The sequence below is a fragment of the Mycetomoellerius zeteki genome, unplaced genomic scaffold (assembly GCF_001594055.1).
Source record: "Mycetomoellerius zeteki isolate Tzet28-1 unplaced genomic scaffold, Tzet1.0 scaffold274, whole genome shotgun sequence".
In the NCBI taxonomy this organism is placed as follows: Eukaryota; Metazoa; Arthropoda; class Insecta; order Hymenoptera; family Formicidae; genus Mycetomoellerius; species Mycetomoellerius zeteki.
Genome location: NW_017257254.1, coordinates 42745 through 59572, shown reverse-complemented (window position 1 = coordinate 59572; position 16828 = coordinate 42745). Strand labels below are relative to the sequence as shown.

Genomic DNA, 16828 nt, shown 5'->3' with positions numbered 1-16828 from the left:
TATTAATCTAGATGATTTAGTTACATGTTTATTTATTTTTTCTGATGGAAGACTCTTTCACTTATCTTCTAAAATAATCCACAATTCTTTCAGTTTTGAAAAGAAAGGCTTTTATAAACTATAATCTTTTTTTTATTATACTTAAATTAAACAGTACTATGTTAATTATAATTTTATTAAATATGTTGTCTATTTACTTTCAAATTAAGAAAAAAATTGAATAAAGTATGAATCAAACTTTCAAGTAGTGTTTCACTATATTTTTAAATTTTATGCGGTCGCAAACCGGCAGTATATATTCATGCTTTACTTAATTTATAGAAGGGAAGAGGATTCACATGATTAAAAAATATTCAGTCGTATAGAGAAAAATAAAGGAAGCTTTATTCTTTACATACCATAGCAGGCGATACGAGTCGGCCGCGCATCGTTGATGCAAACGACAAACGCGCGCGTCACCGATGACGCAGAGATATAAACAAATATCAGTAGGAAGATCGGGCCGGTAGGGGGTCTCGGGATACACGATAAGATCGGTAAGATGGGATCCTCTTCGTCGCGCGGGATCGTATAGTACACACCGTCGTCTGTCTTATCATCTCTCCGTCCTCGCTTTCTTTCATCGCCATCATCTTCGACTTCTTCAGGTCACGCCAAGATCGCCGCTAGTTTGTGCAGATTCGTTATGGTCGTCGCGTCGCCCGGCTGCAACCTGAGAGCCTCCTTGTAAGCCGCGGCGGCTTGCTTGTACTTGCCGTTCAGGTGTAGGATTGCGCCGAGATTCGTATGACTGCGGGCCTCCTGCGGCCTTAGACTGGCCGCGTGTCGATACCAGACCTCGGCCTCATCGCGACGATCGGCTTGCCTCAGCGCCGAAGCCGCTGCGACAGACAGCTCATAATCGGACCGCAACAGCTCGGCCGCTCGCAGCTGTTCTTCGGCAGCCTCCATCAGTCGACCCTGCGACGTCAGGAATAACCCTGGAAAATTTATAAACAAATATCATTGTACGTGTCGCGAGACCGCATCGCGTTCGGTCAATTGTCAATTTATACGTCGTGTATTGTTACAATTTGTCAAGTCACTCGATCATTAATCGACGTGGCAATTACATTGAACAACAAATTTTGATCAACATTTTCTTTCTCATCAAGTAGTAGATGTTTCTTGAGAAGAGCTGTTTATTATTTTCTATTATCTATTATATTATATATTATTATATCTATTATATTATATATTATTATATATTATCTATTATAATCTAAAAAAGGTATTTTCAAAAAATTCCATCACCTATCATTTTTTTGAAACTTCGTTTTGAATTCCTTCTACATACATCTAAAAATCGCAAATTCGATAATATATGTAATGTATAGCTATAAAAAATTTAAATATTTTTTTACAATATAAAAGTAAATGTAATGGTGGGAGGTTTCTTTTATTATGTATAATTTTTAAGTAATATATTAAAATAATAAAATTTATTGCCAATCTTTAACATTCAAAAATTACACTGCTTTATAAGATTTCTGTTTCTTATCACCTAAATGATTCTTATGTATTTTACTCCGTAAAGGAAAAGAAAATCTAAATTATTTATATTTATAAAGATTTTTTTTTAATAAAGCTCTTTTATTTTTCAAAATTTATGAATAATAAAATTCTTTTAATTGTTTTTTCAGTAGCTAAAAGTATATAAGAATCACTATTCCAGTTACTAAGGAACAGAAACCTTGTAAATCAAAGTGTTATTTATTTAATAAGTATAAATCTATAAATCTTATTCAATAATTCATTATTTTGCAATTGACTGTATTGATTTCTCTTATATACATAAATAATAAATTTGATTTGTGACAGAGGAAGAAGACACACATGTATTATCAAAATTTTTTTGAGAGCAATATTTAGAGTATGAAAACTTTAGAAAATGTGACGTTGAAGAATGCAAATATGACAAAGGAATAGTTTTGCATAATGGTATTTTTAATTTTAGAAAAACTTAATAAAAACAAATATTTTTTATAAATGTGTGTGTGTTGTGTGTGTGTGTGTGTGTGTGTGTGTGTGTGTGTGTGTGTGTGTGTGTGTGTGTGTGTGTGTGAGGAGATAGGAATTTAATTTGTATTTATCGAATCTTTGATTTGAAATTAGACAGACATTGTATTTATTATTAACTAATTCAGTAAAAAAACTCAAGATTACAGATTATTTATCATCTATATTAATAACGTTCTATTGTTAATAGAAAAAATATACGCGGTAAAAGGTTGTTTCCGTATCTGGATTGCAATTTAACGTTTTAAAGCGTCGCCGAGATTCCCCGGAATTTTAATACCCGTAGATTCATCCTCGACACCTCAACTCATCTCCATGTCCTCTAGTATTCAACCTTCTTTTCGATTAGCCTATCCGCCCTTCTCATCAGAGATCGACTATCATCCCACAGGAAAAATTACAACGATATTTATAGCGGCTCGATGAATCAGCAATCCTTTTATTTCCCCCTCCTGTTAAGCGACTCTTCAAATCTTGGTTGTTTGATTCTCTCCCGTCCCGATTCCTCCTTACAATTGAAGAGCATTTTAAGGATTCCTTTTCAGAACGAATTCGGGGTTTGAAAATCAATTATGCCGTTGATATAATGAGGCCTCGACTGTGGCGACTGATGTAACGATGAAGATGATGAGGGGGAGGAAAAATGATTCTTTTGAGGAGTGCTTTAGACAAGTGTAAAAGTGAGATACTTAAGAGAATGTATTTCATTGGTTTAATGATAAATGAGGATTTGATTTTATCACCACCTAAGACGACTATAAATATAGAGCATTAGACATTTAAATTGCGATGCAGTCAGGAGCCGAAAGACGGATCATGATTGGAGAGAAGCTAGAGGGATAAAATAACGATGGAAAAAGGAGACGGAGATAATAACCGGAGATATCCACTGACGAATTCCGGACAACGTCGATGAGCAATGGCGACGTTTCCTGCGGTCAATTAAAGGAGTTCTTGGTCGCGCCTTACCGTAATGATGATGCACGCTGGGATCGTCCGGTGCCAATCTGCGGGCCCTCAGGAACCATCTCTCCGCTTCCAGGACACGGCTCGACTAAAGAGAGAGAAAGCAGAGGCGATGCGTGAGCCACCGCGAACTCGATAGTCCTGTCTGTCCCCCCTCCCCCTGGCGGTTGCTACCGGTTGAGGAGCTTGTTCTATTACATTGGACAAGATTTTTGAATATAGTATATCGGTTAACACTAAAACAGCCGAAGTTAGGTAATCGATTATAGAATCAACCGTCGAAAGTGCCAGTTTGGCTTCTATCCTTGTTTTCGATTGATGTTTTATGTTATTTTCATATTATTAATACTATTTAAAATTGTATTCATATTTTTTCAATATTCTGCAATTACATAAAAGCAAAATTTTACTTCACTCAATTTAACAACCGCATATTTCCACCGTTCGCATACGTCAACATTCAACAACCATCCCTTAGAGCAGAAGGTGGTATTATGGCATCCCAATTACATTTTACACAATAACTTTGTTAATAATCAATATTTAAGTTTAAAATTTGACAATTACATTCGTTAAAATGTTGTTGAATCGATCCTGGACTCAAAGTTACGAAATATTTATTACTTACGATACTATTAATAAAAATGTGACGACATTGCATAATGACTCGTAGAAAAAAATGAGTGGTAATGTAGCCTTCCATAAAAAGAGCCTTAAAGGGATGTTGGAGTGACTAAATTATCACACTACAGTTGTATAAAAATCTTCGAATTGACTTAAATTCGACTTGATTTCGAATTAAATTAAAAAATTTTTTAACATTCTTTCGATTTTAGTATAAGGTCCACTGCACCACCTCCTAATTTTGCGTCTAATTCTACTTTAATCCTGTAAAAGGTTTTTTTATTCCGTTCAGTCAATTCGAAGATTTTTATACGATTGTAATGTAATAATTTGGTCACTCCAACATCCTCTTAAAATATTAGTTTTGTTTAGAAAACAGTATTTGGTTACAAAATTTGATTACAATATTAACAAAAAAGTAAAACATTTTAAAATGTATGCAAATGAATGTATATATGTTCACATAACTTCTGTATAAGCTGCTCAGTACTAAAAATCTCAGAACTAAAAATAATACACGTAATATAAACTATAGATTAACAGTAGACCTACGATCAATTATCAAATAATTATTTTGATATGAAAACCTCAAAAAAAGAGGCCGTGAGTAATCAATACCCATAGAGGGCCACATTAGCAAAATGCCATGCTATTGTTTAAATTTGCATAACTCAAAATATATAGTCAAATAAAATGTTAAAAAGCAAATAACACACTCAAAAATACATATTCATGTGATAATACGCTCAAGTTTAAGAAAATGAGGTAGTAGGTGCAATTAAATGCTAAAATATACCTCAGAAACGTTTCGAAATATTTACAAGTAAAAATGCATGATAATAATTGCTGGTTATTGAGTGTTGATAATATTAGCATCATGGTGTAACGGCGAGCTACTGAACTAATAATTCCATAAGTAATCATTAGGATTCGCTATATAATAGCGAAGATATTAAGGGAGGCTACAATATATACACTGGCCATAATACCATCTTGTCCTTTATATACAAAGTTTCATTAAAATCAGAATTGGACATTCCGCGAGGATTCCCTTGTTGTAAGTGCATATTGATGGTTTCAATTTAAAATAAAAATAAAGATAAAACGTTTGAACATGAATGGAATGAATTTTTTGTAAATCAAACTTCTAAAATAATAAAAAGTCAGAGAAAACTATTAATCAATACAAAAATTTATAAGAATTATGAAATTTTAAAAGTCAGCGGAGCCAAAATGGCACCATCGGCCGTTCTAGTGTTAAATTATGAATGTATGTGTATACATACGCTGAATATAAACCTCCAAGGATAATAAAATACATGTAGACATTAAGAAAAATCAAATTTTTTAAAATTACATTAGATAAATAAGTAATAACTTTGAATTTTCCTTCCGCCACAGAAACATTGCAATTTCTGTTGACAATTTCGATAGATACAGTACACAACTCGCAAAAATTGAGTGTCACTGAAAAAACAATATCTAACGCGAGAAACAGTAAAATAGATTTACATTCAGCGCTGAATTCTCTAAAAAAAAGGATCTTTGGTTTCCTACAAAAGAATTTTGTTTTTTGTCAAATATTGTCATTCGTATTGCTCGTTAATATCATCGAAATATAGTTGATATTTGACGCAAAATAAATCTACTTTTAGAGATGTAAAAGCCGAGAGGAGTGGGGACTTCGTATTGACCCAAATATGTTTATATCTGCGCATTGCGTATTACGATAGAAGTTTCTCAAGTGGTCACAGCTGATATAGTCAGACTTGGAAAATAGATCGCTATAAGATGAAATAGAGCGGCGATGGCAGGCGATGGCGATCTAAAAGCAAAACGATGGCTACTTACGTTCCGTGCCAAAAGTTTTCCGTAAGTGATGTGGGCCGGTACGTGGTCAGGCTGGCTGGCCAAACTTGCCTGAAACCACCTCTCCGCTTCCGCATACTGTTGCAGCCTCGACAGCGTCTCGCCTAGCAGATTGTACACGCTCTGGAGGAAGAAAAAGAAAAAAATAGATAGGTTTTTTTGGTGCCATTGAATTTCTTTTTGCCATTACACTGTGCACTGTGTAGAAATTTAAGAATTTTTACATGCATGTTCCGAGGCGTTTTTGCTTCTCCAAATGTTTTGACCAATTCGGAGCTGATTTCTTATTTTAATAAAAACTTAATCGTACACTACTTTTGTATTCGCAACTCTTTAGCGTGCAAGATTAGACATTATTTTAATAAACACCATAGTTGGATTTCTTTGCACTTCATGTGACAGCTATGCTGGAAGAAAATCTGATAATTACCAAAATACCAAGGGTATTTTGTTTAGCGCATTGGTGTAATATTTAATAAGTATTACACACATAATAATAACCAACCGTATAATAATAATTAAAAAATATTTAGAAAAGTAAAATTAGTGTTTAGTTGAAATTCAATTAAACGCTATTTTTTTTGTTATATTAACCAAACATTTGATTAAAGTTATTTCATTAAAGCATTTAATAACTATCATCTAGGTTTGATTATTATTACCAAACTTTTTTTTTAAAATAAGATTTTATATCGTCGAAACTTAATTCGGAAAAATTCCTAGATCTTTCAGTAATTTATATTAGTTACGAATTTAGATCATCACTTAAGTCACTTTTCTTCTTCTGCAGACTTTAGAGTTTACTTGAGGCAAAATCTCCATTTTGCTTCACGCTACTTGAATATGCAAACATCGGTTAAAGAATCCAGTAAGTGTGAACAACATGTTTGAAAAACATGAGGTGCAACTGAGGGCTATGTTTACAAGAAAATCACGTGTGGATCGAAACGCGAGAAGGTTCGTTAGCGTGCTGGGGAAAATTATGTTAATAAATTCAACAACTAATAAATTTGCTGGCAACTAATTTACAAAGCGTAACAAATTGCTGCAATATATGCGGACGCTTGTACGCGTTTTAATACGCGCGCGTTACAATATAATAATAAGCTCTTAATTACCTTCAATCTAGAAAATGCGATTGCGAATGGCAGAACGCTGAAGTATGCCACTTCTGCGTTAATTAATTACGCTCGAATATGAGGGATCATATCCAAAATTTTCATCGATGGATAAACTTGCGATATGGCGTTTTGACTCGTACGATAAATAGAGATGACAAAAAAAGAGAATAATTTGATTTTAATAGAAATCCTCTCTTTGAAAAGTTTTCAGATTTTCAACCAATAGTAAAGTATGTGACATCATTAATATCATTAATCTAATTCAGATCGGTGAAAAGCCGCTCGGAAAACGCTGTAAAAGAAGGTTCCACTTTAATCGAAATTAAGTATTCATTATTCCTTCTTATTTTTTATTTTAGATTTACATTTATTTATTTTAGATAACATGAATTATAAACATGCTTTTGATTCCGAAAAACGAAAAAAAAAATGAAAAAAATCTTGTGTTAATTTTATTAAATAAATTAATAAACGTTGATGTTTTTATAGTTTGTGTGTGTGTGTGTGTGTGTATTTTTTTCAAGGACATGAAGGGCCCGAAAATTTTTAGCACTTCCTTTTTAGCACTAGGCCCAAAAGTTTTTTAATCCGTCACTGGTCGTAAGATTGCTTCGTGATCCAATGAATTCCGCAGTTTCCTCAACTCTGTAGAGATGTCTCGCGAGGAATTGCTGCCACGCGATTTCAATTGCTGAACAATTGACAATCACAAGAGGAGAAAATTAATTGATATCCTTATTTAATCTTTCAGATCAAACTTCGAAATCTGAAACAGTTACCGAAGTTGGGTTTGTAAGATCCATTTATGTTAACTATTTTAATTTATAATTTGTGTTAATTAAAAGATACTTAATTTCAACCAAAATATGATGTGAAAAAGATTACTATAGTATATTTTAATAAGAATAACAGAAATTTGCAAATTTGTAACGTAAAGAAAAATAAATTTTTTGATATTTTCAACAAATAGATTTATAATTGAATTGAGTCACTGTCAACTTTGGAAAGTTAAAATGTTTTTGTAAAATACAAATTATTGAAATTATCGATAATTTATAATTGAACAAAAAATTTGTAGAAATGTCAAAGAAAAGGAACGTTAGAGAAATGTATTACGTACAGGAACGTTAGAGAAATGTATTACGTACAGGAATAAGTTTGATAAAATAATGTATCATAATCACGCATTACCTTATCACGAAAATGTACTATCGCGCTGTCATAAATAGTGGAATAACGATTACATTAGCTGCTGCAGATAATAACGAAGTACGTAATGAGTTGAAATAAAATCTTGATATACACAATTTTTGGCGTAATTATTTCGGCATAGCGGGATTTTATTTTCTTGCCTGCTGTCTCTGACACGCGTTATTCGGAAATGCTTTATATTTCAGGACCTGAACGTGACATTTGCGTCTACTTTTTGTCCACTTTTTTGTCGCGCGCGACATACTACCTTGCGTGTTTCAACGCATGATTACCCTCGCGATGAATGTTGCCTCTTTGTGATCGTGATCATTATTTTCTCGCTCGTGCAACAAAAATACGTTTCTGAATAGGAAACGTGACAAGTCGCGCAAAGTGCCGTTGCATCGCGTCAAAGAATGCACTGGCAAAGTCGCTAGGCAATGCTGTCCCTCATACGTTCGCATTGTTCCGAGTCATTATTCACTTGGACTACTTTTCAAGGATGTTGCGCGCACTTGCTTAAACGTAATGCTCACTCGAGCTCGCGGTTCACAAAGCAATGCCTCTGCCGATAGCCGCGGCTTTTATGTACCCGAGAAGGTCTCACGCCTCTGCGCCGAGCTGAGAAATAATGATCTCGGCTAGCATCTATTCACCATAACACTGCAATATATGTGACAACGCAATAACAATGTATGTTTTGAAGAAGAATACAGAATGCTGTTACATTATTAAAAATAGGTATGGATTTTCGCATGAGATTTAAATTGATCTTCCTTTCTTCGCGAATATCGCTCCTTTGCTTCAAAAGTCATACAACTCAAAAAACGTGATTTTCGAATTATTACCATAAGTTAGATAGAGGAGAGTTGCCGAACGCGTAGAGGAGAAGGTGGTATTATGACACCCCAGTTACATTTTACACAATAACTTTGTTAATAATCAATATTTAAGTTTAAAACTTGACAATTACGTTCATTAAAATGTTGTTGAATCGATTCTGGACTCAAAGTTATGAAATATTTATTACTTAGGATAGGTACTATTAATAGAAATGTGGCGACATCGCATAATGACTCGAAGAAAAAAATAGGTGATAATGGCTTTCCATAAAAATAGCCTTAAAATATTTATAGCTTTGTTGAGAAAACAGTATTTGGATACAAAATTAACAAAAAAGTAAAACATTTTAAAATATATGCAAATGAATGTACATTCACATAACTTTTGTATATAAACTACTCAATACTAAAAATAGTACACGTAATATAAATTATAGATTAACAGTAGAGCTATAATCGATCATCAAATAATTATTTTGATATGAAAACCTCAAAAAAAGAGGACGTGAGTAATCAATATCCATAGAGGACCACATTAGCAAATTGCCATGTTATTGTTCAAACTTTGCATAACTCAAAGTATATACAGTCAAATAAAATGTTAAATAGCAAATAACACACTCAAAAATACATATTCATGTGATAATACGCTTAAGTTTAAAAAAAATGAGGGGTAGTACAATATATGTAATTAAATGTTAAAATATACCTCAGAAATATTTCTAAATACTTGAAAGTAAAAATGCATTATAATAAGTGTTGGCTATTGAGTATTGGTATATTAGCGTCATGATGTAACGGTGAGCTATTGAACAAATAATTCCATAAGTAATTATTAGGATTCGCTATAATAGCGGAGATATTAAGGGAGGCCACAATATATACACTGGCCATAATACCACCTTCTCCTCTACTAATCGCCTAAATATTTTGCACCTTATCAATATTTTGTACTACAAGGACATTTATTTGACGTCATTTAAAGTATTTCTGCCAAAATTCATAGCAATCAAGCGTGCATTTTCGGAAGTTTATCAATTTTTTTTCCTAGAAAACGTTCTCGGTTAAGTATTTTGACGTTCTCCCAATCAAAATTGTGATTTAGTGAAATTCTATGAAATTACAGATTTACAAAATAAGATTTAAGAAATAAGTTTTTCCTTTTCTAGGAAATTTATTTTTTGAGCTGTATCACATTTAAAGTATAAAAGAGCGATATGTAGAGATAACTTCTGAATTTTTAATATTAAATTTCTTATTAAATATATAGTAAGTTTTGAATCAAATTTCCAATAAGGTAAAGCTAATTAAAAATAATTAATAGAAAACAATGCTTTATCTTGTTTTACATTCGTGATACTTAATTGCAATTGTTTGGTTAGTTACGACTTTTTTTATTAAATTACTAATCAAGTTTGTACACATGCGATCTTTTAATTATATATTCCATCATTCAACGATCCTTCAGATTTCCTGAAATCACAAAGTATCTAGCTACTGTGCATCGCGTAATTACTCCGATACTCGCCCAATAATCATGTTTACATTTATGTCATAGTCAACGAGTATTCGGCAATTTCCAGCGATTGATCGGAATGTCTGCTTTATGGTGCGGTTTGATGAATGTTTAATCAAGCCTTGTATAGTGGGGTCAACGGTACGTTTTGACTTTTCAAAAAATAATAAAGTATATTTTTTTTTTTCATCAAACCGGCTGCTTCCGTCGGTGTGTACATTTCCAGGTCACGTGAATTAATATTGCTGGATGGATGAATAGTTAAGTGGGCGTCCGACATTGTCCCAATGATATTAAACCGATCGGAAACGTGGCACGCATTAGCGAGACACATTTAAAATCACGTTATTATTAATTCCGTTCTAAATAATTACGCATACGTATCATTATGTATCCGGCATGCAATCAAAACGGACGACATCGATTATTATCGATGTCAATTTTCGGATATATCGCGGAAAGGAGCAGCTGCGCGGGATAAATTGACAAACTGTTATATTGTGGCGTTTGTTCCGATATTTTAATGTTTGATTAACGTAAAAAATTTTTCAAAATCTTATTTGTACATTAATGTAAAATCATCTAAAATTGTAGTATGTAAGTATTCTGCATGTTCTATCTTTAAGTCAACAATAAACCTTAAAACGGGCAATTAAGAGTCGTGAAAGAAACGGTGCAGTAATTAGTACATAATAATAAAGCAACGTACGTAAACTATATTACAATAATCTTTATAATAAAATCAAATGTTTCAGTTTACTTTAAGCCATTCATTATCAGCGATAGGAAAGATGTTTAAGATTATAGCATCTATCTTTAAGTATTTAAAATTATAGCGTCTATCTTTAAGTATTTAAAATTAGCAGTCTATCTTAAGTATTTTACTTCAATATTATTAATCGTCGACAACAACTTTAAAATAAATTTGAACTTTTCCATCAACAATTACTTTTCTTCGAGAAGTAGAGTAAATTTTTTATTGTTTCAGATTACATACAAATTTGAAAAATCTAGTAGACTTGTCAAAGTTTCATCAACGAGTTTTTATCATTATAGAACTCGGATTTTACTCATTTTTTTTACAGATTTAAATTTACCTGCCAAAATTTACAATCAAAATATCGGTAGTATCTTTAAAGATCACAATTGCCGGCGGAAGGATAAATATCTCTGCAGTTTTGTATAGAATAAAACAGAAATTTTGCGTACTGAGCACTACTTTTCATTTGATGCACAATCATTTGCGATTGTTTTTATAAAATCCTGTAGTTTTGAAAATTAGAATGCCTATATAAAAAGAAGGTGAACACGAGAAATTGCTTTGTATACGTGCATGCATTTGCAAAACGTGATGATAGAATTGCGGTATTGAAAATGAGGAATTATTTATAGACGAACAAATACGTTTGATAGAACAATTAGAGAATTTTCAGATTCGGTAGAATTAATTATTATAATAGTACGTCGATGAAAGTCATTTCTGATGTCAATCAATGGTGTACGGTCAGAAACAATGAGGTTGAGACACTTTTTTTCTGATGAGTTTAAGAATACGCGATCAAGTTCAGGATACGAATCTTTCTCATGTGCAATGAATGAGACACATTTAACAAACCTTATATGATCATATTCATTCATTGTACATGAGAGGGATTCGCATCATGAACTTGATCGCGTATTCTTAAACTCATCGGAAAAAAAGTGTTGCAACCTTATTGCTTCTGACTGTGCATTTCGGACTTTGCTAATTGTGTTAGATAGATAGATAGATAGATAGATAGATAGATAGATAGATAGATAGATAGATAGATAGATAGATAGAGAGAGAGAGAGAGAGAGAGAGAGAGAGGGAGGGGAGGGATATATATATGGAAAGAGAGAGGGGAGGGAAGAGAATATACAGAGGGTGCAGATTACCGAAGACGTCGCGACGCCCGTCGTCGATATCTGCATACTACCTCTAGCGATGGAACAAACAATTAGGACAGTACAAACCGAACGGGGCAATTAGATAGACTGACTACGTTTGAAAGCCGACTAAAAGGAAGGATATACGTGCGATAGACAAGAGAATTAATCGCCGGGAATAATCGGATTAAAGCGACGTATTGCACGCGCTCGACGCTTTCAAACGGTTTCCATCTACGAAATGCACAGAGAGAAACCTCCTCCTTCTCCTCCTCGCCATATTCGCTCTAGCCGCAAATCGGAAGTAAGTCCGCAGTACGATTACGCGTGGCATTGAAAAATTGGAGACAGATTTATTGTGATATATCAAATTTTGAGTTGCGGAACGAAATAGAGCTGTAATATGATAAAGAGAGAAAATTCAATGTATTCTAGCTCTCGTGTAAAATTATTATTATACAATACGCTGAATTTTGAAATTTTGCTTTTACGTATTCACAAAAGAATATCGCAATAAAATAGAGTTGAATTTTATATCATGTTTTTTTTAGTTTTTCATGAGGAATATCCTTCTGTACGGGAATCGCGCATACGTGCGAACGTTTTGTATAACGCACGGATCGTTTCAAAACATGCGCGTGCATAAAGTCGCGTAAATTAGCATTCGAAGTGAATTTCCGTCATAGCCGGGAAACAGAAAAGTTCCATGCGGTATCAAACTTCCACAAATCTCGCATTTATTCAGTAACGTTGTAACAAACGCGTTTGATGCGGAAAACTGTTCCCCCGGAACAGGGATTATTCGTCCCGACGAGATTTACCAAAGTCTTTGAATGAAACAATCAGAGTTGATTACGTACACCGAGCAAACGGATTAATTCTTCATTGTGTAATGTTATGGTCATTGCGATAATTGCGTGACAACTTGAAGCAGCAGAACCAGTTATACAATCGAACGAGCCTATTTTTTATGAGCTGATGGAGTTCCAGAGCTGACGGTGAATCTATTGGACTCACTCAATTACAAATTTTTTTTTATAAAAAAGTCAAATAATTCAATTTTTTCATATTATACCTATAAATTTGGATTCTTCTTATTGAAATGTAATAATCATTTTTGTTATTTTGGTTTCTTAAAATTAATTAGTGCCTTTTAATTAACATAAATTAGAATAATTAATATAAATGTATCTTACAGATTCAACGTCAGTAACTGTGTTCCTGATTTTGGCATCAGTTCCGGAGAGTTAATTATTAAAAAATTTTTTCAAATTTAATTTTAACATTAATTTAATTTAAATAGGATGACGTATGGTAGACTTATAACTTCAGGTTTCAGTTCAATTCCAACTATCATCCCATAAATGCCTTCTAAATTCGTAACTACGTAAAGTGAAACATTGTATTTATTCCTTATAATTTAGTTTAAATCATATAATCGACATAGGAATAATCTTATCTAAGTGTAGATTTAGATTAAATGAATTTGAGCACGAGAATTGAATATGCGCATAGTGTAAAGGTATCTTTATTATTATCCAAAGTGATCTATTGAAAGGAAGAGGTTTTAACGGCGTTTTGAACCCTTTTATATATAGAATGTGCGAGGATCAGCAGCCTGACGTGATGGTCCAGTAATTTGATCGATTGCAACTGGTGGGTTTTATCTAACCGATATTGGATTATGGTTTGATCTCATTTCAAGCTTTCATTCAATAGGATTCTGTCTCATTATACCATTAATGATTTTCCAGTGGTTTCGCAAGGGATAATGATATTCGTCGTATTTATAGCATTGAGCCACAGGTTTGTAATATTAAGACTCTTGAATGGACTTTGAATGGACTTGAATGGAATTCTGGAATATAGTTATCCTTTTGATCCTTCAATTAGTAATTGATAACGTTTCGATTGTGCTGTTATTTTAATATACTAATTAAAACACTAAGATTTTGATATTCGAATTAATTTTGCTATGTAAAATGCCAAAAACGTTATTATTTATTAAATTAAGGTAGTACTTGCGCGACAATACCGTTCAAAAATTTAGCATCGCGACCGCTCAGTGGCCATATCTCACTCCCACCAGAGAGAAAAAACTTTCGATTGTGCCTGTCCAAGACTACACGCATACACGGAAAGAAAATGAATACAGGGGCCCTATTCTTGAACAAATATCGCATACGAAAATAGCAATTCCGTATACAATCGACCAATCACAGTCGAGAAACTATCACTTTCGTATGCGAAAATTATTCGTATGTGTTCAAGAATAGGGCTCCAGATAGACGCAGACTAACTACCAGATGCTCACTGGCCTTCCCTCCAGTTGTCTCCATATGCCAAAGAAAATCGAAAAAATTGCGTTCTTTTTGCGGCTCTATTTTCCTAATTAAATGGTCAAAAATTATGATCTTTTTTTACAATATCCATTTCATGTTCCTCCATTGCGTGGTCATTTTTTGTAATCCTAAGAATGCAGTATGGATGCTGTAACTAAAAATCTGACGTTAACTTGAGTTGCGTATATGCATCATATGTTAAAACTGCACATTTTAATTGCAATTATCTCAAAAACTAGACGGTCTATATGTTTCTAATTGCATACAAAGATAGAGAGCATTTTGATTTACTTGTATTTAAAATTTTAGCATATTCGTAAGAAAATGATTTTATGCAAGTACTACCTTAACGTAATTTCGTGAAAATAAAAATCAGTAAAAGATATAGCATGAATTACAAGAAGAATTATTCTTAAAGTGATTAAAACATACGCGTACCATTTTCTTCTTTCCTAAATATTGCCATTACATAATCGCGATCATTTAATATTCCATCATGCAGGTACCGTATCATCCATGGAAACAAGTCAATTGAAGTTAATCTACGATGTATTCTCTAGATGAAAGAGTCTCATTAAAAAAAAGGAAATAGAAGGGTCTGGATGTGCCGATTTTTGCGGTACATTTTCAGGGGAGATTACGATTAGAAGATTCTAGCTGTTTCTCTCGAGGCGAGATTCACGGGGGCACCGCAGCGCCACTCGTAGAGTTTCATCCAACTTTCTGCGGGACAACGTCGCCAGCCGTGCTATTTGGGAAGGGTAGAGAGACGGCGGATGGCGAGAGGAGAACGGAGGGCCATCGTGATAAAACATCGGGAACTGGTGAAACTCCGGTGTAATCTTGCTGGCGATGTTTTACCGTGTGGGCTGGCACGTAAGGGGCCTCGGGGCTGTACCTATCCACATACACTTGTCCAATGCATATACACGTAACGCATATACGCGCACATGTACACAAATGTAAGTGTATATGTAAGGCCGCGCGGCATCGTAAAGTCCTGGGAGATATCGCGCCAACGATTAGACCCTCGTTTTAGGAACTAAATTTCTGTGGGTCCTGACTCCGTCTCTTCACCCCCCATTTCACCTTCCCTGCTTTCTTTGTCGATCCTAAAGCTTGGACCAATTCGAGCCAAGGATCTAGCCCTTTTGACGCGAAATCTCCGCGCTTCTTCTCGCCCCTTCTTGCCATGATCCCCTACATCTCTTCGGTGACTATCACTGGCCAATCGCAAGCACGAGTGATTTATGAATCTGTCATTTAACCGCCGGATGAAACACCACAGTAACTCGAGCAATCTTGCTACGCTGAAAAGAGCCTGCAGATACGGATATCGTTATACGTGGCTTATATGTGGTTTAGAGCTCCGCCCGATTCAGCTCCGTCGATGGAAGCATAATGCACTACGCTGACTTTCATCATCTTCATTTTCGCGTAGCTTTTACCGTCATCAAATATGATGTGTAAACTGATGGTGCAGTGGAAAATTATTTCTCTATAGTTATATTTATAAAAACGATGCAATTTAATTAATAGATTATATCGCTTCTTTATCTACTTCAAAGAAGACATAGGTAACACAAAATACGTAATTCTCGAGTTATTACCAATGAGTTAAGTAGACATTACCCTACCAATAATAAAAAATGAACTAACTTAACTTTATAAAACAATCATCAAAATCGTCATAAGTAAAAAAGAGTAATTTTTTAAGGATTATAAAGACATTTGATATATACATGTTAACTCCTCGTCTACAATTTAAATCTTTTTTAGCACAAGCGAAATTTCACTTTAATTTCTCAGAAAAAAGTCCGATTTCCCATCCTATCTTGTAATATTTATTTGATAATGTAATAGAGATATTAAAAAGATGTAATTCTGAATTCTTTTATTTTTTTTTAAAACTTTATGGAATAGTAAAAAGACTTGGATTACACAAAAAGGTTTAGATTATATTCTTTTTGCTCATATTATTCGATTAATCAATAATTTTCTTTCAAGTTCAAAAATCAATTTTTCCCTCTTCAAAGAAACTTAATTTTCTGTCAGCAATGTGAAATTTTGATTCTTCGCTCGCAACCTGAATCTTTCAATTTTTCAATGCAGATTTTCATATATTGTATTCCGAACTGTATAAAAATCTGAAGAAATTCTTGCACATTTGTGAAAGCTTTAACAATAAATTTTTACTATCATAGAAGCTAAACTGCATTTTACTTATCGTTTAAAAATTTAAATTTATCTATATCAGAATCGAAATTTATAATAAAAAAAAATCGATTGTGTCTTAAGTCTAAAACGGTGGTCGGAATTAGTTGCTCATTTCAGGCCGATTCCCGAAGCGACACATTGTTCCCCCACTATCGCTCGCCGCTCGACGGTCGA

The 16828-nt window shown here is 33.7% G+C and overlaps 1 protein-coding gene across 1 annotated transcript in view; it reads right to left on the bottom strand.

Moving 5' to 3' along the window:
* Positions 1–398: 398 nt before the first annotated feature.
* The window catches only part of Tmtc2 (Transmembrane O-mannosyltransferase targeting cadherins 2), a 42899-nt gene continuing 26469 nt past the window's right edge, over positions 399–16828 (bottom strand). The window contains exons 3-5 of the mRNA XM_018450260.1: positions 5500–5640; positions 3028–3112; positions 399–980 (exon numbers count right to left, since the gene is read on the bottom strand). Coding sequence (XP_018305762.1) covers positions 649–980; positions 3028–3112; positions 5500–5640 — 558 coding nt within the window. The 3' untranslated portion in view covers positions 399–648. The remainder of the gene's footprint in view (positions 981–3027; positions 3113–5499; positions 5641–16828) is intronic.